The sequence below is a fragment of the Anopheles stephensi genome, chromosome 3 (assembly GCF_013141755.1).
Source record: "Anopheles stephensi strain Indian chromosome 3, UCI_ANSTEP_V1.0, whole genome shotgun sequence".
In the NCBI taxonomy this organism is placed as follows: domain Eukaryota; kingdom Metazoa; phylum Arthropoda; class Insecta; order Diptera; family Culicidae; genus Anopheles; species Anopheles stephensi.
The window spans coordinates 61,131,395-61,152,834 of record NC_050203.1 but is presented as its reverse complement, the minus strand read 5'-3'; the positions used below and the strand labels follow the sequence as shown (position 1 = coordinate 61,152,834).

Below are 21,440 nucleotides of genomic sequence, written 5' to 3'. Positions count from 1 at the left end.
GTGAATCACGCACCACTCTCACTGGCGCTTATCTGTTGATGAGTGGTTAAAGGGGTGCGATAGCATTTCTTCTGTTGACACGGTGCGTGAGGCTCTGGCTTGAACTTGTATAGGTTCAACGAAAGTGATCTATCGTCAACTACAATTATCAAGATGGAATTTGTCAAGAGACCCTTTAATTGAGCTGTTTATTACCTATTTGGAATGGAACAATTAAAAGCACAGACCGAATGTTTCAAGGTTTTTGATGAGCTTTTAATGAACGGATTGTACGGGGCGACAAAGGGCGGACAACATTAATTTTTAATTTAAGCAAACGCCATTGTTATTATTTGCAACTGGGTGCATGCAGATGCGATACGGATCAGTTTTTCTTTTCATGGCTAATTCTATCAACGCCGCTAATTTATGTGCCAACTATTTTTCATACCCAGTGGGCAGTGCGTTCACTTCCGGATTGTGAAACAGTGTCTTGACACCATCGCCCCATGGAAAGCGTTTAGTGCGTATGCAAAGATATTCGTACGGAACAAACTTTGGTCGGAAGCGGTGTTCATGTTCCTTTCGGTGCGCTAAAAATGCGTTCAGAGCGCACAGTCCAATGCCCGGCAAAGCGACCAGAAACGTAAGCTTCTTCCATTTTTTATAACCACCAGGTTCTAACGCAAAAGCCAAGAGCAATAGATTAAATTATTTGCAATAGTTAGTAAGGTATTCGATAGACTAACCTGTATGTCCCGAAACGGCTGAGGGTCCGGTGGTACATTTTCGCTTCAGTAACATCTCCGGAATGGAAATGCGTATGGTGGAAAGGGCTACGTTTGGCCACATTTTTTTGTGTTACTTGTCCACTGAACAGTTGGATGAAGACTGACAAATTTAGAGACCCGCGTGGTTACTATGCAGCGATAAATCAGGCTGCTTGGATGTTTCAAATATATGAGTCAGTTAAATATAAGCCACAGAAAAGCTGTGTTAGAACGTGTCTGGTCTCATTTACGTACAGAGAATAGTATATTCGTTGTCTCTAGGATTTATTTTTGTCACAACCACGATTCTCTAGCTCCATACGTATGAGGAACCCTGGGTTTGAGACTGCTAGAAAAGTCCCATACTATTTTGGAGTTGGAATCAAAAACAACTAATTGCGTTTCTAATCAACTTATCTTCTCTTCTTCTTCCTGGGCACTACTAACTTCAAATGTTTCGACCTGCCATTTCTGGCTTTCTGTGACTTGATTTTACCCGTAGCAACGTAGTCAGCCCTGCGTACGGGGAGGCGGTCCCGGATAGGATTTGAATCTTGGTCAGTGGCGGATCAACCAAGGAGTGGAAGGAGCGGCCGCTCGGGGTTTTGTCGTTTAGAGTGGTCTCGTCAGCGAGGGAAATCCTGCTGTTTCCTTCTAATATCATAATTAGAGAGGCCTCAACTGCCGTTCCGCTCGGGGCCTCTAAATTTCTTGACCCACCACTGATTTCGGTCCTGCCGTGTGAAGACGACTGGCGGTGTTATCCTCTGCCACTGGACCGCCCCAAAATTAAGTAATCTAATCTAATAAATTTTCACGTTACAAAGGATATTTATTTTCATCTTTGAAGATACCAGGCTACATTCGAAGGGATTAGTTAAGGGTTTGGGTAAATACACGCTACAGTGCTGCCATCATTAGATAAAGGACGACTTACTGAAAGGCTTTCAAATCGTCTCAATAATTGGCACGTGCTATAATACACTCTTTCAGTGGTTGTTGGACTTCCGAGGTGTAATGTCAGCCCAGAAGCTTACTGATAAGCAAATAACTCTTACAACGAAGAGCTAGTGAGAAACCTAGACAAAATAAGGAGCATGGTCTTGTCGTTTTTTTATTAGGATTCAAATAAAATTTGAACCCTTAAGTCTGTCAACAGGTGGAGGATCTCCACAGTTGAACATTTTACGATCGTCGTATTAATTTAAATACATTCTTTCATTAAATTTTGATTCAAACCAGATCGAAGAAAGCAGCAATTTTAATTTTTTCAATCATATTTTCCTTTATTTTATACAAAGTTTTCATTTATCCATTTACATACAATGTAATTCTAGTAACGATTTGGGGAGCCGGGTAATGGTAGTACAAATGATTAGGGTAGCGTTCATTGCGACTATTTCGTTCATTTGTCTATCACACCAACCACACACACTCATACTCCGCCATGTTGTGTTCCGTGGGCTTCATTCAGTGAACTCTGTGTATCATTTTTCGCTCATATTAACTATCTCATCCAGGTGCGTTTTGCACATTTAGTAACAGCGTTTAACTATTTCGTGTTCTTTCGTGTGTTTAGACGTGTGGGAGTACATCATTAGCTAGCAGCCGTGGGTTATCCTTTTTGTTTGTCCAATACACAACTTCATGACATGTATGTTAAGTTTGTAGGTGCAAAGTGACACATTTTGTTGCAACATTTTAGCTTTATCTATCCAATCGTTTGAACACTTTTCGATGCTTTCTAAACATGTTTTGCGCCAAATATGTTTTCTCTTGTAGCTTTTTGTTTTGTTCTTTACGTTTTTCGACAGATGGCATGTAATATCTATTATAAAACAATTTGTCAACAATTGCATTGCATTGCTTAGTAGTTATTGCAAACACTTTGCAGTTGGGTAGCAGAAGAATTAGGTGCTGATGGTCGATGGATCTTAGGTTTTTTTTATGGCGAAAGCATTTACCTCTGGACGACCTGAACGATCAGGATTATTTTCGATGTCATTCCCATGACGTTATCAGCCCCGAAGAGACGTTAAAATGCTGCATATTAAGACGATTTTTAACAGCAGTGGAAAACTATATCATCAGTGTATGCCATGTTGAATAATTCTCGGCTTTGACACCATTATACCAGGTACATAATAGTGTGCTACTCATCGAAATAACACTACATCTTTGTTGGGACCTCTGACACAGCACAGGGCCTGTTAAAAAATTCCATCTCAACCTCAAGTGGATGAGTGGTATAAAAAAGGTCTGAAAGATCGTAAAGCCAAGCGGAGTTGAAGAATAGCCTCCAATGCAAAAACTACCGTAAATTTTTAAGGTCGTTTCTCTCCTTCAAATTAACAGCAAGAAAAGCGATTTTAGGTTGTTTTTTGTAAAGAAAATTATTTGTAAATCTAACTATCTCTCCAGCCGTACTTCTCCAGCTGATTTTGCTTTAATTTAGTTACGCTCCCTATTTCAATTAGCGCGCGTGTGTGTGTTTGTGTTTCTCGCACACCGTTCTTAAAATTACAATCATTGCATTGCCCAAAAAGCAGGTGTACACAAACAGTTATACAAAAGCTAGCAGTCCTATAATCTGGTTCCACTTCCGGTCTCCACTGTGCTATCCCAGATAAGGTGTGTTGTTGTTTCTACACGGTTTTTCTCTCACGTATGTCATCACAAAACAAGACACATATGTAGGTTATGCGGTCTAGTGTGGTATAAAAATGTTAACAAACGCAAGAAGAAAAACGATCGATTATACAAAAAGCTATACCCCCTTGTTGTTTGGTTAAACAAAGTACGGGACAAACCCCGATGGGAAATACGTTAACATTCACCATTCAGCCGTTCTTCTAAAGCTACATACACACACGCACACAAATACAGACGCGCACAATAATGTACATAATATGCAATCGATCGGTCGTAATATTCCAATGTATATTCCAATAGCCTATTCCATTTACGTGCTAACCGGGCTTGCTGCTTCTTTTGCAGGCTACACTGTTTCGCACACGATCGGTAACAATCGATGTGCTCTGGCTGCTGTTACATCTATAATATGCTGTTTGCTACAATCTCACTGTTCATTTACTATCCACAACGAACGAAGACATTTTTGTTTTGGCCTGGTTTCGATACATTTAGCTGAGGCAGTGTGTGTGCAACGTGTCTGTGTGTCCTAAGCCACAGTGCGCCATGGATACAAAAACAGAAATGAGGTGGACGTTCAGTTGTAGCACTCAGAAACGAAACACGGTAACACGCGGAACAAAACACGCTCCCTAGGTATGATTACTCTTTCATTAACTCAAAACGCACGTTAGGATAAGGATCATGTAGGAAAATAAATAACTGGGCAGTAGTTTCGCTAGGAAAAAAATTGGGATCGACGAACGACTTCCAAATCTTCTCTCTCTGTGGCTGTGAAGTAGGAAAGATGCTGTGCTGTAATTTGCAAAGACGAGCGTGCATACCATGAACGCTCAGGGACATCTCTGGGACGCGGATATAGCTATGTACAGGGTACGATATCGAATTAAGCGATTGTTTTGTGCAATGCGATAATTACAGCAAAGCAAGAAGTGGAAAAGACCAGTGCGCATTATACTTTAGAAGAGAGTTTTTTTTCGCGCTTTTTCGATGGCAAACAACGACGAAATTCGTAGAAATTCTTCTCAAGTTTTATGATACAAATTTTGTGTAAACGGGCGATAGTTTTAAAGGGTTGTGTTTCGCTGTATTCTGGCATTATCGTTTTCAATCTGCACAAGCAAAATTATACTAGAGTTGTGACGTAAAGGACATAAACTAATGTGTACACACGCGTATCGACACGCTTTTACTTTAACAAGACATACAAACACACGCACACACACACACGGACATTGGATAAGTGATTTTGCATTCACTGTCGGAACCGTTGTTTTATCGTTCAACATTTGTCATACACATTATTTTGTAGCTACTATATACCTATTTATGTAACATATACCAAAATATAATAATAATATTAATAAAGATTACATGTACACACGGCGCACAGGCGCTTAAGCAACGGAACGGAAACGGAACTTAAACCCCTAAAACGCCCGCAACCCCTCTCTCGCTCTCGCTCTCCCTAAACAGAATACGAATAGGACTAGGTTTTAGGAAATAGTGTTGGGGCGTCGAGCGCCCTGTTTGCCTCTCGCGTGGTAGCGTGCCTTCCGAAATGACTGCTGTGGCTCGGGACGTTGCGGGGGTCTGGATGAATGGGTTTGGGCTCTCCCAGTAGGATTGAAATAAATAGTGAACACTTACAGATAACCTTTCCCGTTTGCTTCGCCACTTTCTTGCCACCGTTTTAAGCCATAGGACACTCTCCTATCGTGTGTTTGCGCGCGCGTGTGTGTATATGGTTCCTCTTCACTCGTTTCATTCTGCTAGCATTGCCTTTCCTAACACTAACACCAATCTCGTACACCGGTCGAAACACGCTATACGTACTGGCTGGCGGCACGAGAACACGCTTCCCTAATAAAGGTTGATCTTTTTCGTAATCGGCTTCCGGCACATGTGACAAATCTTGAGCGTTTCGCCACACTTCGAACAGGAACCGTGCCCGCACAGGAACGCCAAATTGCGCCGCCGCTCCATGCAGATGCTGCAGCAGTGCGTTTCCTCGATCTCCATGATTTTGCTCTCGAGGTACCGCAACCGGTCGGCGGACGGATGCCGACCATCCTTCGGTCCCAGCAGCGGCCATCCGGCGGCAGTCGTACGGCGCTCGATGTGCATGCCGCAGGTGAGACATTTCTTCATGCGCAGCCCACAATCTTCGCACGCGATCTGGTGATGGCAGGGATCGAACACGATCAGCTGGAGCGTTTCGTTGCAGACGATACATTCGCGGGGGGCTTCCGTCGGTGGTAGCGCGTGCTGAAGGTGATGCTGCAGGTTGACGCTGATGGGAGGGAGTGGAGGCGGGACCGGCGGTGGCGCACCGGTGGCCGGTGGCGTCGGACTAGCTGAACACGAGGCAGGATTGGTGGAAGATGAGGAGGAGGAGGATGGTGGTGGGGCAGGAGGTAGCGCACCCTTGTCCATCACAAACTGCCGCCGGCTGATATGCTTCGACGAGGGACCGACGCTCGGGCCGCCGCTGGTCAGGGACGACGGCGACGGTGAACCGTGCGGTGGTGGCGTGGGTGCTGCTGCCGGTGGTGGTAGTAGCAGGGGTTCGCCCATGGCAGGCGATAAGGCTCTGTTGGGTGACTTGTACCGAGCGGGACTATCTACAAACACGGTGTTGCCGTTGCTGGCGGCACTACTGGGGCTTACGTTGGCGGTTGCTGAGGAGGTGGAGGAGGACGGGTGCAGTAGCAGGTTCGGGTCGGCCTCATCACTATGCCCGCCAGCACCGAGAACAGCAGGCGGTGTGACGAGTGCACCGGCGGCGTTTGCATCCCGCACTCCATGTCCTCTGTTACGACGGGCCGGCGTTGGCGGATTGCTTGGACCGGGCGGTGCAGGATGCTGCAGTCCACTGGCTCCGGCTAGCCCATTCTCGAGCGCAAGCGATGCACTTCCGGCAGCGTCCGCCAGCTTTTCTACCGTCCCACTACCCACAGGTTCCAGTCCGGGCGCCGCGATGCTCATGGATTCAAAGTTACACAACAACTGCTGTGGAATTTGTGTTTCTTCCTCCGGGTTGGGTAAATTGCGGGATGACGTTGCAGCGGACGAGTTGACCGGGAAGCTGGTCGAGATGACGGGACCGTTCGGAGCGGCAGCAGCAGCCGCTTCCCGCGCTAACCGAGTCCGCTCGTATTCGACGATAATCTCCTTAATCTGTGGGCTTCCAATCCAGTCCAGCACGCGGGCACCCTTGCGATTAACGTCCAGCGGACAGCCCTCGCTCGCGAGAAAACACAGCAGCGCGTACATGAGCCGATGCTCGATCACAATACCACCGAGGGATTGGTAGATGTCGTGGATTTTCGGTGCATCCGTCGGAGAGATGTCCTGCACCAGATTCGCCTTCTTGATGATGCACAGATGCATTGCGTTGTCGCCATCTTCATCGCGCGCTCGCACATCGCATCCCAGATCGACAAGCTTTTCAATCGAGGCCGTATGACCCTGTGATACCGCCAGCAGGAAAGGCGTCTGGCTGCGGTTGTTCCGTATGTTTATGTCCGCCTGGCCCTCCTGCACCAACACCTCGATGATGCGCGTGTGGCCGTTCAGCGCAGCTAGATGAAGGGCCGAAAACCCGTCATCCTTACGCACGTTCACCAGCTGGCGCGCCAACCGTATGACGTGTCGCGCCGCGTGCACATTTCCCTTGAGAGACGCGTGATGTAACGCATTAAAGCCACGATGGTTGCGGATGGTGAGGTCAAGCGTCGGGGATCCGCACAGCATCTCCACGACCTCGATGTTCTCCTTGCCGATCGCATCGTGCAGTGCCGTGTCGCCGTACGCGTCCTGCACGTTCACGTTCGCTCCGAACTCTAGCAACACTTTGACACAGTGCGGCGGCTTCTTGTGTGCGGAAATGTGCAATGCGGTACAGTGCGATGAGTTGAGCTCGTCGATTTTGGCTTTGTTCTGTAGCAGTACGCGCATGATTTCAGGCTGATTACCGAACGCCGCATAGTGTAAGGTGGTATCGCCCTCCTTGTCCGTCACGTTCACGTTGGCGCCGACGAGCAGCAGATACTTCACTAGCTCCACGTGGCCCTGGTGGGCAGCCACCTGCAGACAGGTCTTTCCACCGCTCACGCAGTCCACAGCTTCCGGATTGATGCTGAAAAACGGAAACAAAACACCACCAATTAGTACCTACAATTGACCCAGAGATGGGTTTAATCACGTGCCACAACAACTTACTTCAGGAAGGTCTGGACGAATTCGAGGTTACCGAGCGCAGCTTCACGTACCAACCGATCTGCGGCCGTGTGACCACCCAACCCAGCCAACGGTGCCATGTGGTGTTCGTTGATGCGCTGATTGCTTAGATCCCGCATACTGTTCGAACGCTCGGTCGCGGCAGCATGCGCCGCCGTCGATAACTTCACACACTTGGGGTTCACTGTCCACGCCATATCGTCGTCCAGCTGCTGGACGCGCAAATCACCATCCCCATAGATCTTGATCACTTTCCCCATTTTGCCCAACACATTCTGCATCGTTTCGATCCACTCGCCGTGCCCTTTCTGGAGCTGCTGCATTACGGCCGCGTCCGCAATGAAGGTAACGATATCACCGACGTTGAAGCTGAAGATCTTCACGAGCGCTGCCGGGTGGAAGGTCCACCGGTTGGAGCAACCCTCGTACTGCACCCGAATATCACCCTTGTCCGTGATCCGGTGCACGATGCCGACCTTCGAGAGGTACTCGGCCATCCGCGGGTTCCAGCCTCCATGGCCCTGCTGTAGCGTCTTCAGACGCTCCTCTGAGATGGCCACCTGCACCCGATCGCCGACGTAAAAGTGCGAACGCACCGGTGGCGAAACCGGTTGCTGTTCTTCCGGTTGTCCTGGAGAAGGAAACAGGCAGCATGGTTAGAATATGACTTGGGCGGAGGGGGATGGGACTGCTGAGAGTTTAAAGCCCAACTTACCTAATACTGGCATGTGATCTTTGTAGTAAAAACCGCCAACCGACGGCTGCACGTAACGCAGATCCACGTTTCCTTTGTGGCCTAGCCGGTACACGTTCGTAGAGCCGGAAGCCCAGGCAACACTCGCTACACTTCGACAGGACTCGTTGTCCCAGCCGCGAATTTCCAACACACGACCAGTTTTTCCAGGACCACCGTCCTGATTATTCCATTCCCAGTCGGGACCGCGTATAACCCTTGCACCAACGAAGATGCCTTTCAACTGTATCTTGGGCGTACCTTTCCGTGGTGGCAGACGGATGCTGTAAGAATGATGAACGAAACGTCAGTACACTGTCACTATATAAGGGATGTGGTGATCCTTGCTGCATCTTGGCTTGAGGTAAGGGAACGAACGAGCTAGGTAGAGAGTTGAAAAGGGACGAAAAACCCGTGCATGTGTGTGTGTGTGTGTGTGTGTGTGTGTGTGTGTGTGTGTGTTTTCCATCACAGACATACCCTACTTCAGGTGGAAAAACAGACCACTACCTGCAGCAGTCATCTGGTTTTGCCGTATGCGCCTTCTCCCGGCGCTTCCGCCGTGAGACCATCTGTTGTCGGGTTTTCTTTTTTCCCCCTATCTTCACAAATATTATCCTACAGCTGCAACAAACATTACACCGGGATTTCACGGAGCCCTTTAACTGGAGAACCCCCGTTCCCAGGCTGTGTGTCTGCCGATCAGGAATATCCTCGCGGAAAGTTACGTCCGGTTGAACGGACGTACCCTACTCTATCGGGAGTTTTGTCGGTCTCAGCAATGGATAAAAATGCTTTATTGGCTTTTGTACTTGAATCTCTTAGGCACACATATCTCCTTTTATCATTAAGCTTTCCTAACTTCCATACAATCTCTATCCGATTCTTGATACACTCGAAGGAGATTCCATTTCATTCCATTTACAAGATTGCAGTGACGCAATGACGTGTGTGCAGTTATTAGCTCTATCTGGCCTTGCCAAAGGTTTCCTTTTTACTGAAGAATCCTGAAAGAGACCACCAATAGTGGGGTTCCCATTTCAATCTACCGACCAAAAGTCGGCTCTGACCTTGCAAGGTTAGACTGGACATAGCAAAATTGCATTCAGTCTAACAACGAAGCTGATAAATAATCATCAACCGCCCGATCATGAAGCAATTTGTACGTATAAATAGAAGTTTATTCACTTTGTTACTTTTTGCAACTTTTTGTTTTGTGTTCTGAAGATTACACGTTTTAAGGTGCTTTTTACCAACCGATCGATCGGATAAACGTTGGGACACAAAACAAAAAAATGCCGATAAACGTGACGCAAAAAGGCAATGGCGGCAGATGCGATCTTTTCTGCTCATTAACAGCACATCGCCGTAACCGCGGTCAAGAGACGAGGAGGAACTTCACTCGCGTGCGATAAGAAGTTGGGGGGGGGGTGGGCTTGTTGTGGTTTGGGATTTTCCCAAAGGCGCGCCTCGGAAGCACACCGAGAGTCACTAATAAAAATACAGCAAAAAACACATTTCAGCATGGGAAAGAAAGAGGCACGGTTGAAAGGGATATGGGGAGGGAGGTTTATGATTTTTTCGCTACTCTCCGCTAACCTGGTGTGCGTGCGAGTGTGTGTCTTTAAAAAGCTTAAAACCAGTCTGTTGAATGATGGTGTACTTCCTTAACGGACAGTCACCTCAAAAAATGGGAAATCTGGAGAATACGGCGCGCATCCTCTCTTCAGTCATGATTCCGACATTTTTCTGCGCTGATTCAAAACTTCGCACAAGATGAGCAAAAGAGGTGCCTTTGTAGTCTGGGACTGGGATGCGTTTGTGTGTGCGCATACAGTCTCAAGCACAACAGTCCAACAAAATCATCTTCATTCTCAAGTCAGCTTCAAACTGTAAAAAACTGGATCGTACCCACTGGATCGGTCGATCTGTTCTTCGCTGTTAGCAGGTTAACCCCGACGGTAAGCGACATCATCATGCATTACACACGCGAGCCGCGATAGTGTCACAGAGGTTGGGGGGGAAGGCGGACGAATAGGTAGGGCGATGGAAATAAGTTTACATGGCCTTAAAACGTCGGGAAAACCCTTCGCACAATGTGTGCATGGGGTTCAGCTGTTCGTTGACTGCATACCACATTGCGCTGCGAGCAGTTATGGGGAGCAAAACGAAATAGACTCATTCGGTTGATGGTAGGCTCTTGTCACCCCCGACTTACCCTCCCACCATCACCACCTTCCTTTACATCATGCGGTAGTTGCAAATGGTGTTGTCGAAGGGGTCCTAATAATCGGCACAGACGGGTCCGGTCGATAGTTAGTCAATTTCCCTGCGGGATTACCTTTCGGTGACTGCGCCAAGGTGACACACACACACACACACGGAGGTCTTGGAAGTTTGACCGCTGACGATGTCGTAATCTAAGCAGTCATCGGTCTTGCTGGACGCAGCAATTAAAACGAGGCCAAAGGGAGAGACCACACCAAGAACGGTGCTTCCCATTCTTAGCGGCCGAGGCTTCTCTCACAGCGCATTGATTCGCCTTTTTGGGGAAGGGCTATTGACCGATGACCTCAAACGAGGTCTTCCAATCGTGAATGCTCCTGTTTTGGCGGGCGGGGGCGTCCTAAAGACGATGGGAAGGAATCCCTACTTTTGTGATTCTTCTTATGAACGCAGTATCGAATGAGGGCGCTCGAAAGGGAAGAACTTTAACTGTGATCGATAGTTAGCAGAGGGGATTTTTTGTGGGAAATTTGGAGAGGGCATTCTCGAATTTTTAAGTGGGTTTTTGTTTGCTCTGCTTCACATGCATTAAGGTCAAAGAGGATGTGATTCGTTTACTTTATAGAGGTTTGGCAAGTGTTCTACTCAGAGTTCGCAGTAATCTAACGATGCTTAGCCCGCGGAAGATCTTCAAAAGATCGCCACCTTTAACATGGATCATCTCCGTGCAGCATTCTTTATGTCAGTACTTACCCGACCGAATTGGCAGTCTGGAAGCGGATGAAGGGATGGTCGAGGTCATGCACGTCATTACCGTAGCAGGTGGCGCACAGATCGTAGTACTGACATTCCGCACACCGGAACCGGATGCCTGCAATGCCCGCCTTATTGCAACCGTCGCACACCACGTTCGGATGCTTTACGCCTATCTGTGCGTTGTCGATCACGATCAGATCGTACTGTTTGTGGTAACCGACGCGATAGTTTGTCCGGTGGCCCGAGTCCCAATTCACCACGACCGTTTTGTCTGGCGAGTGCGTCGATCCGGAGCGTCCTATTTCGCACAGTGTACCAACGTGTCCTTCACCGTCATCTAGTAACACAAGAGCATGAAACGCATCATATAGTAAGTGACAGGAATAATTTAATCGAAAGAGGCGTTAAAATTACATCACAATGACAGTGTCACAGGTGGAGATTGGAGCGCGCACAACGAGGAGGTTCTCTTTCAGGTCACGCACGTCGTCCTCACACTGGCCTCGATTTCTCTTTTCCCTATGTTTTTTTTTTCTTCTGTCTCCTTAAATCGCGTTGGGAATTCCTAACTTCCGGCTTTGCAAAATTCGTTCCGGAGCCAACAACAGCGCGCACACACACTCCCACAGACACGAAGAACCCGCGTAATTTATCACGCTGCTATACCCGAGCGCGAATGTCACGAGCACGTTTGACGTAAAGCAAACGCAAACACCTCCCGGACACCCGGACTGACCGGAACCACAGGGAAAAACTTTCACCCACTTTTGTGCAACAACATGGTCCCCCCCACACACACACACACACACACACACAACACATGCAAATCTTCAAAGGCCGCGCGGTATTTTTACGTTCACTGGTGGGACGACAACACGATCCCGCTGCGGAGTGGAGATAATGTCGCAAGTTGCGACCCGAACGCGTTTGTGGCTAGCGATCGATTAACATTTTCCAAACGTTACATCCACCCGGCATGCGGCGTTCGAAGCTGTAAACGCGCGCGGTCGGTTCTCTCGCGGCACATGCTGGTCCCCCCCCCCCTCTCGGGTGTCTCTCTGTTGTGTTTAGTAGTCTCTCTCTCTCTCGCGGGTGTATTGCGTGTTTACAACTTCCTTCGAAGACGGTGGAGCATAGTGACATGGTGAGCAGACCCTGTGTCGCGATATTGTGACTAATCATTGTGTGAAGCATCCGCGAAGCAAACGCAAGAAACGCAAGAGAGAGAGAGAGAGAGAGAGAACACGAGACTCATCGAAGTATGAGCAACACACGATCGTCGTGAAGGTTGCGTAGTTTTCTGAGGGAACTTGACAAGATGAGAAATTTGAACATGATGCGAGAGCTGCCGAGTGCGTACAGCAACAGAGAGGAAGGAAGTGAAATACACAAAAAACAACCATCCAAAACAAATCAAATATGGAATATGGAGGGGGGAGGAGGCGGGTGTGAATGGAGGACAGGGTCTGACTACGTAGGCGACGAATCGTCATCAATCAAGGGAAGACGAGGAGGCACGGCAACAGGGGAGGCGATAGGTATCCGCGAGTCATCCCTTTGCGTCCCGGGTGAACTAAATCGCGGCCACCAACCAACTCCAGTGAACGCTTTCTTTGTGCGTCTGGATGTCTCGGAACAAGGAGGCCAAAGCGGATGGACGGCAAAGGCGCATATTAAGGCGTACTCTCCCCCACAGCAAGCAAGACCCTACGATGATGGCAAACCAAGGAAGCAAACCTCGACCGTCAATCGATCCGTCGTCGTGTTGAGCCTTGGTTCGGGGCTCTCGGTAGGGATAATGGAAGCGCAACGTCTAGGCCAAGGAGGAAGTCTAACACCTAGATTACGGCGGTGGGAAAAGAAATCAAATCGAGGTCCATTTTAATGGGAAGTAACAAAAATAAGTCGATCGATGAATGATGATAATGATGATGATGGGATGGGAGCCCATAAAGAAGGCTCCAATCTAGGTTCTTCCACTACTACAGCGCCTACCGGTCATGACGATTTGACGATAAGCATGTGGAGTGCTGGTGGCCGCGTTACTGGTTGTGCATTTCATGACGCCTAACAACAATGACGGCCAGTAAGCAACGAACAGAAAAGTGCGAAACGGATCTTCGGACCGTAATCGGAGGTTCTCTCTCTCTCTCCTCGCATGACCGCGGCGCACGTCATCGCTTCCGGTTTTTGAAGGATTTAGGTTGTCAAAAAAGTCATGACGCACTTTTCGCAGGTTAATGGACAACGTCAAGGGTGGCAGATGGGGAAGGTGGAAGGAAGGAACCGAGTGTGCAAATTCACTGTTGATCCGCGGGAGTGGAACAACGCGCAAGAACTTTGTGAGGTTTTGTGTTAGAAGAAGAGAATTGCAGAAGCGATTAATCATGGCGTAATTTTGGTTTTGCTTACGCTTTTATTTACTTTTTGCATGAAACATCGTATTGTGTTACGGGGGGAGGGGTTTCAATCTTTAGCTTTTGGTTGGCTCATTTTTTACTTGGGCTGTAGCGAAGAAGCGAGAACGAAACAGGCAAGCAGCTTCTTTGTGTCACGTAAAACAATTGTCATTTTTAATGGATTTCTATTAATAACTTCAAGTAGCGTTTGTTCCAGATGAACTATTTTAGGGATGCTTTCTAGCAGGATCTAACAAAAAATCCTAAACCAAATCCCATCCCTCTTCCGTCATCGGTCCAGAGCGTTTGATTGAGCGCGGGTCAATTAATTGCCGACAGACGTCACACAGCAAAGCACCATCGTGACCAAGCACATTACGCCTGGACACAAGCAGTGTTTTGAGGTAACCTTAACTGCCCGCCGCGCACTGTATCCGCATTCCCTTTGCGCTAATGAACCGTCGTCGTCGTCGAAATGTGATTATTTTATTCCCGTTAATTCAACCGCCCGCAATGTGCAATTTTACACTCATCGTGCAACGGAAGGTGTTTTTCTACGCTGGCAAATCCTCATATAACCCCGAGTCTAGTCGAGGATATGGATAGTTGTGTTTTGCTGCGTTGTCAGTGTAGATATTTTCCATTACTCACGCGGGGGATCCCCGCGGACAGTTTTCGGTACACAGCACCATACGGTTTTTTGTTTTGCGGCGCAATGTGAAAATGGTGTCAAGTTTCGTAGAATTGTAAACAGAAAAACCGATGAGAAAATGCAGCTAATATCCGGCAGTAGAGGTGGGTAAGTTTTACGAGGTTAAGATGTCGAAATTACTTTGTCAGTGTTTGTTGGCTATTATAAATGATTTGTCGACAGTGTAATGCAAACGGAAAAGATGAAGTTCAATGTTGCAAGAAAGCCCTACAATTATTAATACTCTCCCTTTTACGGAGAGAAAAGAAAGCGGTTGTTGCATCAACTGCTTCACAATTATTCATCAATTTTACCAGGGAAAAATCCTCAAAGATCATCTGCGTTGAAAGAAAAAAAAAAAAGCAGAACTAGCCCCACATGATTGTATACCACACATAGAGTTGGAGTTTTTTTATCACAGTTCAATTCCTTTCGCAGCACGATTGCACCACCAGAACCGTCGACCGCAGCGAAGATGTTAAACGCGTTCACAAACAAACAAAAAAAAAAAAAACGACGACCGTGGCATGGAAAATCCGTTCCTATTAGAACGCTACCGATCACCGGCGGCACCATCGCCAGCACAAAAACCACGACAGATCGTCGGAAGAACGGAAATGATCCACATTGCGCGCGTAGCACACCACACCACCACGTAAAACCATTGGCGCTACAAGAATCCACAGCAGACAAGGAAGGGCAGCAAAATTATCAACAAGTTCGCTGTGTACCATAATTCTCCCTTCGCTAGGGTTCTTTCCCTTTCGAGTTGAAGAAGTTTACCGAAAGCGTCATATGGAAAACTCATATCGGAAGGTTAGAGTACTGTAACCCCCCTGCGAACAGACATACGAGAAGCATCAAGCATCGGAACTAACGAACCCCTCCCGTGTGTCTTCGGAGACGTTGGAAGAGGGCGACATTTCCCTGATGGCACGCGCGTCCTTTACAGCAGCGGAGCATGTTCCTGTTAAAAATAAATCTTTTCCAACACTATTTTTAGCGCATTCGACAGGCGAGACACAAAGTAGGGAGGCGGAAGGTGAAGGCGGAGACACGCCTTGGCACCCACCTACCCGTAAATGCCACCGAGCGACGGGACTCCCCTCGTAAAGGACTTAAATCACGATCTCAGGAAGATGATTTTTCCTGGCAGGCTCAGGGCTCTCAGAGACCTTAAAAATCCCCCGTACGGTAAAGTTTTCCCCGTGCTGCAGCATCGGTAAACAAGAAGGATGGTTTTGGGTGTTCTTTTTCCGGTTCCTATGTTTAGCTTTCAGAATGGGCAGGGAGATGCATGGTGTCGAGTCGAGCGAAGAAGCACACGGTGTGTAGCATGTGTTGGCGCGCGCTGCATGTGCGTGAATGTTTATAATGTGTGTTTAATGATTCTTGCGCGTAGACGGCGGCATGCGTGCAGCATCGTGAAAAGGTAAATGACACCTACGGCTGCCGTTCGTCGGAGACAAATTTGTGGTGCGTGTTCTCGATTCTCCCTATGGCGTATCTTCGATTCCTTCCTTGATTGTGTGACGTGCTTGGTTCGATGGGGTGTGAATAAGGACTATGCGTTACGGTGTGTTCTGTTCCCTCTTTTTAGTTAGTCTGAATTTCTTTTACGCTTACCATATAAAGCAGCTAAATTTTCTGCATAGTTGGCCACCGGATCGCCCCTAGTTCTAAACTAACTAAATTTTTTATGATTTGCACTTTCTGATTGTTAGACTTATTATTTTTTTAATACTTTATGGGGGGGGGGTCCAGTGGCCGAAGCGACAGCGGCGCCGGTCTTCACTCGACAGGACAGGTTCAAATCCCATTTGGACCGTTCCCTTATAGTGAAGAATGATTATCCAAAGATACGGTATCAATGAGTCTAGTAAGCCAGAACTGGCAGGCATGACCTAAGAGGTCGTTAGGCTAAGATAGAAGAAGAATCGAACTTTAATACTTTAATTATATGAAATTCTATTATTAGACAGAGGTTTGCCAAACAGTTCAGATAGTCTTGATTATGGCTGTGATGGGGATATGTAAATCAGAAGCTCCTATTTGATAATGACTTCGTCTGTTATTCCAATACTTTTGCCTGATGTTTCCAACTGGCCAAGTAGTTTTTCGACTAATTAATTACTTAAGCAATTCTATTGAACAAGCGTTCAACGAATTAATTTTGGGAGTAGTGGTTTTCGTATTAGGAGGATGACAATTAACAAGTACAAGGGAATATTTTCCACAACAAAAAGTTTGGCAGTCACGAACATCTACCCAGAATTCGTCAGTGTCCTTGTAATTTGTTGATTTTAGGAAGACTTCTCTTTGTCCGCAGTTCTCCCATTGGCTCCGAATTTAGCACTTGCTCAACACGGGGAATAACTTAAGGAAACATCTCCATTCTGTAGATAGTGTGATTCTATGTTTCCGTCTTAGGGCATCTACTTCTTAGGGATATCCTCTTTAAAAATATAAAATTACAATTATTGCACAATATTATACCGTTTAGCATCGACCGGTTTACGGCACACGTCCCTGTGAAGCGGAGTTTAAGGGTTGCTTATTGTTTGCTCCTGGACTAAAATATCGTTGCACCACAGTCAAATATTCATGCGCTGCTCGCCCGACACCCTGCACCACAAAAATAAAGCGATATAAACCAAGCGCTCGCAAAACATTAGACATGTGTTAGGGGAAAGCGAAAGAAAGAGATAAACACAGACCTGCTGAGGCCACATCAGACCGTTGTCGTATATGGTATCAACACAGCGTGCTGAGCTTTATATCCATCCGCTTAAGAACAGCTCGTAGCATCTGCAGTATTGATTTTTGATTTTTATTTTAAACTTTGGCTTGATCAAAATCGGCCACAAACACACGGGAGGTGGGTTATTTCGAGGTGAACCTTTCGACAGGTGAAAACCCCCCGGATGGAGTTTCACGCGGAAGGGTCAAATGGGGCGGATTAGGCTACGGCGCTGGTTTTTGGGGCCAATGTCATACTATTTATGTTCTCGAACACCCGGCACGGTACGGTTGTAGGTCGTAAAACGGAGGTACTATCTATTGGATAGTTGTGGGAGACTAAGGCTTTGGCCAATTTAAAGCTTGCCGAAGTGTTAAGCAACAGTGGAAAAAGAATTAATTAGCTTTAATTGTACGCAATGAAAGCTTTCCATTGTGCGACTAGCGTCTGTTACAATTGAGTCCGACCATTAAAAGGTGCAAAATATTGGGGCATCGGCAGTAAAGAAATAGTTTAAATTTATGAGAGTCAACCGAATTGGTTTCTTCATCGAAAAAAGTTGAGTGTGTAACAATCTTCAACTATCTTTCGCTCGATGACATGATACACATACTTTGGCTAGGATTAACTAAGCGCAGCTGAGTGGAACGCCAGCTTACACAACCCAACAGTTGTGTTTCGTTACAGTGGCGACGTTTCTGAACGTAATGAAAGTAACAAGCATTTACACGATGGAACGCGACGGTATGAATGTTTAGCGGAGTGCATTAGTGTTGCGTGCATGTATTGGACCCTTATAAAACTGTACCTTGATAGCAATTAACGTGTTGCCACAGTTTGATAACTTGGTTCGTGCAAGAACGTTCGGGGGTTTTAGGTCATTTCAACTTCACCGAAGGTGTTACGACGAAATGTATTACGAGGCTATGTATTATAAAGTGTTATTTGGAACGTTTTCGATCGTGCTTTAAGCTTTGTACAAATCAGTTCCAAGTAGCGTCACCTATTTGTTCGCTATATTTATCAAGCAAAGGTATATAGCAAAGCTTTTCTAAGCTAGGCTGGCGATAGAAAGACCACATCCGTAAGCAAATTTTCCAATAGAAACTATGGCTACGGCTGCTGAAGGGATAAACTTTCCTGTGATTATTCAAATTACTTCAACAACCTCCACACCCATCGCTAAGCACATACGTGTAATGACTTCCGGTGCTGAAAGGGGTTGCATATATCGCACGCTTGCCATTCGATCTGCAACTCGAAATGTGAAATGATAGAGAACCGGGAGCTTTTCACAAAACTTTTCCAATTATCGTTCCGCCAACGATCGACGAGTTGAGTGAGCGCTTGCAACCCGATTGACATTTGTTTTAGAATAGTGTGACCCCGGTACAGCGGGAGATGTGATGCAAGTACGTGAAGCATATTGAACGCCGATGACTTCCCACTAGTTTTGTACTGCGCTGGTGCTCATTATCGGTGAACTCGATACAAGGGAAGAACACACATCTGTTCAAGCAAAACAATACACTACGCACGCGTGCGGGCCTGGGATGGTCGTGTAGACACGCGAATCTGTAGACAGGGGCCCGTGTTTATGTTTGGTTATACTTTTGCGTGCTAATTAAACGTTTTGTGGGAAGAGACGAAAGGGGTTGGGTTTGTTTAGCGGAATGTGTTAAAGCCAACGTAAATCGAGCGCCATTAACCAAAGACATGGTCGGTTTAACCGAGAGATTCTTGGTGTGATTTTCTATCTGATTTTACTGATATTTGATTTACTTTTTCGAATCTAATATTATGTTTAAGACAAGATAAACTATTTTGTATGGAAGACTGGGTAGTAAGATAATGGGTCATAAGATCCAGAGATCTATGATCGTCTCAATCCCAATATTGTCGTTTAGACGGCCAACACATATTTTAAAATCCATAAAATGCCTTTTTTAGGGTGGACAGGTGGCCGGGGCTATAACGGTGCCGGTCTTCACCACGGCAGGACCATGGTTCAAATCCCATCCAAACCGCCTCCCCGTACGTAGGGCTGACTACTTTGCTACGGCTAAAATTAAGTCACAGAAAGCCAGAAATGGCAGGTCGAGACCTCTCGAGGTTGTAGTAGTTAGTGCCTTGGAAGATAATGCCTCTTACATCAAAAAAAAAATTTTTTTTTGATTTTTTTAAAATTATGAAGGATTTATCAGAAATCTTTTTAAATTTAAAAATAATTAATTTATTATTTTCATTGGACGCGATATCATTGTATAAGCTTCTCATTTACCAAATTTGCCATTGTACGTCATTTTCGCCAGATACCAGATTCAGCACCACCAGCTGCGTAATGGCGTGCGAAAAACGGTTGAAAAGTGAACGAAACATGCTCTCGTTATCAAGCAAAACAGCCAGCAATTGCATCACGGTACGGTATTACGAGATTGGCCCCGTCCGTTCCAAAAATAAAGCCTACGAAGCCCAACATTTCAACGTGAGGCAAACCGAAGTAATTAAAAGCCTCGGCAGGGAAACCCTCCTCCTCTACTGGGTGTAGGGCGATAAGATTTTGGCAACGTTTTACACGATGATCCAACGCACCGGGTCTAAGCGTTTGAATAAAAACTAAAAAAACAAATTTTGCATGGTTGAGTAGCAACAGTTAGAACAAAAGGGCAACACACACACTATTGGTGAAGGAACTGAAATGATCAAATTATGGAAATCAAGCAAACTCAAGTTTTCCTTCCGACCGAGGGTGGCCCTTGAACAGAAGGGTTCAAAAAGAAAACAAAATAGACGAAAATTAAAAATCAAAAATCCTGTTGAAACAATCACCCCCGTGTGTGTGTGTGTGGGTGAGCGGCGTGGGTGCGTGCCAGATGGAGCTGGGTGATACCGGAGGGAAACTTTTCCACACGTTCTCCCGTTGCGGGAAAAAAGAAATCGGCGTAGAAATCCCAACCACCAACGAAAGTTTATCTTCCTGTGTTCTTCATCGGTCTCGCTTGTGTGTGTGTGTGTGTAGGTCTGCCTGCGGGGACTTCCATGCGGTATGGGTACCAGGATCGATGCCTTGCACGGGTACCAACAGCACCCGGGAACACCCTGCCGGGAGAATACCAAAACACACACACACGCGCAGACACACACCCGAGAAAAGCCTCAAAAACCCACAGGAAAAAACCATCAACGGTGCTTCCGCCTGCTGTCATCGCTGGCGCCCACCCCCTTTACCTCTTTCGGTATTTTATTCGGTGTGTGTGTGTATGCAGGATTTCGGTACCCTTGGAGGAAGTGATCCCTTCGCTTTTCTTCTTTGCATCTTTTTTTCAAGGGCTCGAAGGTCAATGTCCTCTGAGTGCTGGGCAGATCGTACCCCGAAAGCAAACGGGAAATAACATTTGTAAACGCGGGCATGATGTTTGTTTGTGTATCAGGTCTTTCGTGTCGCGTCGCTTTCTGTTGTTTCATTAGTTCAGTTCCGGGTTTTTGGTAGGGAGATTTTCCAAGATCGTTTACGAGGAGCATGCAGAGTCGCACGCGAGAGGATGAGATGGGCATGGGAATAGTTTTTGGGAAAATTGATGGACTTTCAGATGGACCAGAATTTCGCTTCTTGTGGGTTTTTCTCACAGGCTCTTGTGTAGGGGCATGCTGGTGAACAACATATGATTTTTTGGATGACAATCTTCGGTGAGGATTGGTGAGAACAATTGTGGTTATGGGTGTGATGTCTATTCGTCCATTAGCTTGCTTTGGTGGTTTGAAATTAAAGAGATTAGATAAGAAAAGGGGTTTGTTTTTAAATACATCGAAATTATTAAAGAAATCTCCACTAATCCATTTTTTTGATTTGAAAATCCAGCTGAAGTTTACTTAATTCTACATTTTATTGGAAAAAAGCTACTCTTTAAAATTTTTGGATTGTAATTAAGGATCTGTGTAGTAATTAAACGATACAGTTCAAGCACTCACATAAGCCCTTGAGACAAAAATTCAGTCAAAAACTTCAAGCAGAGTTTGAGACCAAGATGCCCGGTAGGATGGTTGGTCCTATATGTATGCAAAAAAAAACGGAGGATCTGCTACAATGGCCAATTATATGATCTATTCTATGATTTTTCAACGAATTAGACTTGCTAGGCTCCCATGGACTCATCATGTAATTGATAATGTAAAAGGTATTGATTTGGGAGGCCCCGTTGGTAGATGCGACAGCGGCGCTGATCTTCACACTCATCTGGGTCGTTCCTCCATA

The 21,440-nt window shown here is 46.4% G+C and overlaps 2 protein-coding genes and 1 long non-coding RNA gene across 8 annotated transcripts in view; 1 reads left to right on the top strand and 2 right to left on the bottom strand.

Annotated features, from left to right (window-relative positions):
- Nucleotides 1-228: 228 nt before the first annotated feature.
- On the bottom strand, nt 229-897 carry LOC118513570 (cytochrome c oxidase subunit 6A2, mitochondrial-like). The gene is made up of 2 exons (XM_036059508.1): nt 729-897; nt 229-659 (listed from the first exon to the last, which is right to left on the bottom strand). Exons 1-2 carry the CDS (start codon nt 829-831, stop codon nt 418-420), a joined length of 345 nt encoding a protein of 114 aa, XP_035915401.1. The 5' UTR covers nt 832-897; the 3' UTR covers nt 229-417.
- A 1,111-nt stretch (nt 898-2,008) lies between these two features.
- LOC118513560 (E3 ubiquitin-protein ligase MIB2) overlaps nt 2,009-21,440 on the bottom strand; it is a 48,988-nt gene continuing 29,556 nt past the window's right edge. For all 5 annotated transcript variants that reach the window (XM_036059483.1, XM_036059485.1, XM_036059484.1 and 2 more), the window contains exons 4-7: nt 11,356-11,695; nt 8,359-8,660; nt 7,626-8,274; nt 2,009-7,542 (exon numbers count right to left, since the gene is read on the bottom strand). In XM_036059483.1, the coding sequence (XP_035915376.1) occupies nt 5,265-7,542; nt 7,626-8,274; nt 8,359-8,660; nt 11,356-11,695 (3,569 nt within the window). In that variant the 3' untranslated portion in view covers nt 2,009-5,264. The remainder of the gene's footprint in view (nt 7,543-7,625; nt 8,275-8,358; nt 8,661-11,355; nt 11,696-21,440) is intronic.
- On the top strand, nt 13,261-14,969 carry LOC118513574. Of its 2 annotated transcripts, none has more exons than XR_004906482.1 (2): nt 13,261-14,552; nt 14,887-14,969. It is a non-coding gene; the product is annotated as an uncharacterized LOC118513574 (long non-coding RNA). The 2 variants fall into 2 exon arrangements; XR_004906483.1 differs by having other exon boundaries at nt 13,261-14,556.

What these genes read in the sequence shown, in the direction of transcription:
- LOC118513570 (XM_036059508.1), bottom strand. Translation starts at nt 831, where the DNA reads ATGTGGCCAAACGTAGCCCTTTCCACCATACGCATTTCCATTCCGGAG. An exon ending in AGCCGTTTCGGGACATACAG is followed by an intron (nt 660 to 728) that starts GTTAGTCTATCG and finishes CTTTTGCGTTAG; the next exon opens with AACCTGGTGGTTATAAAAAA.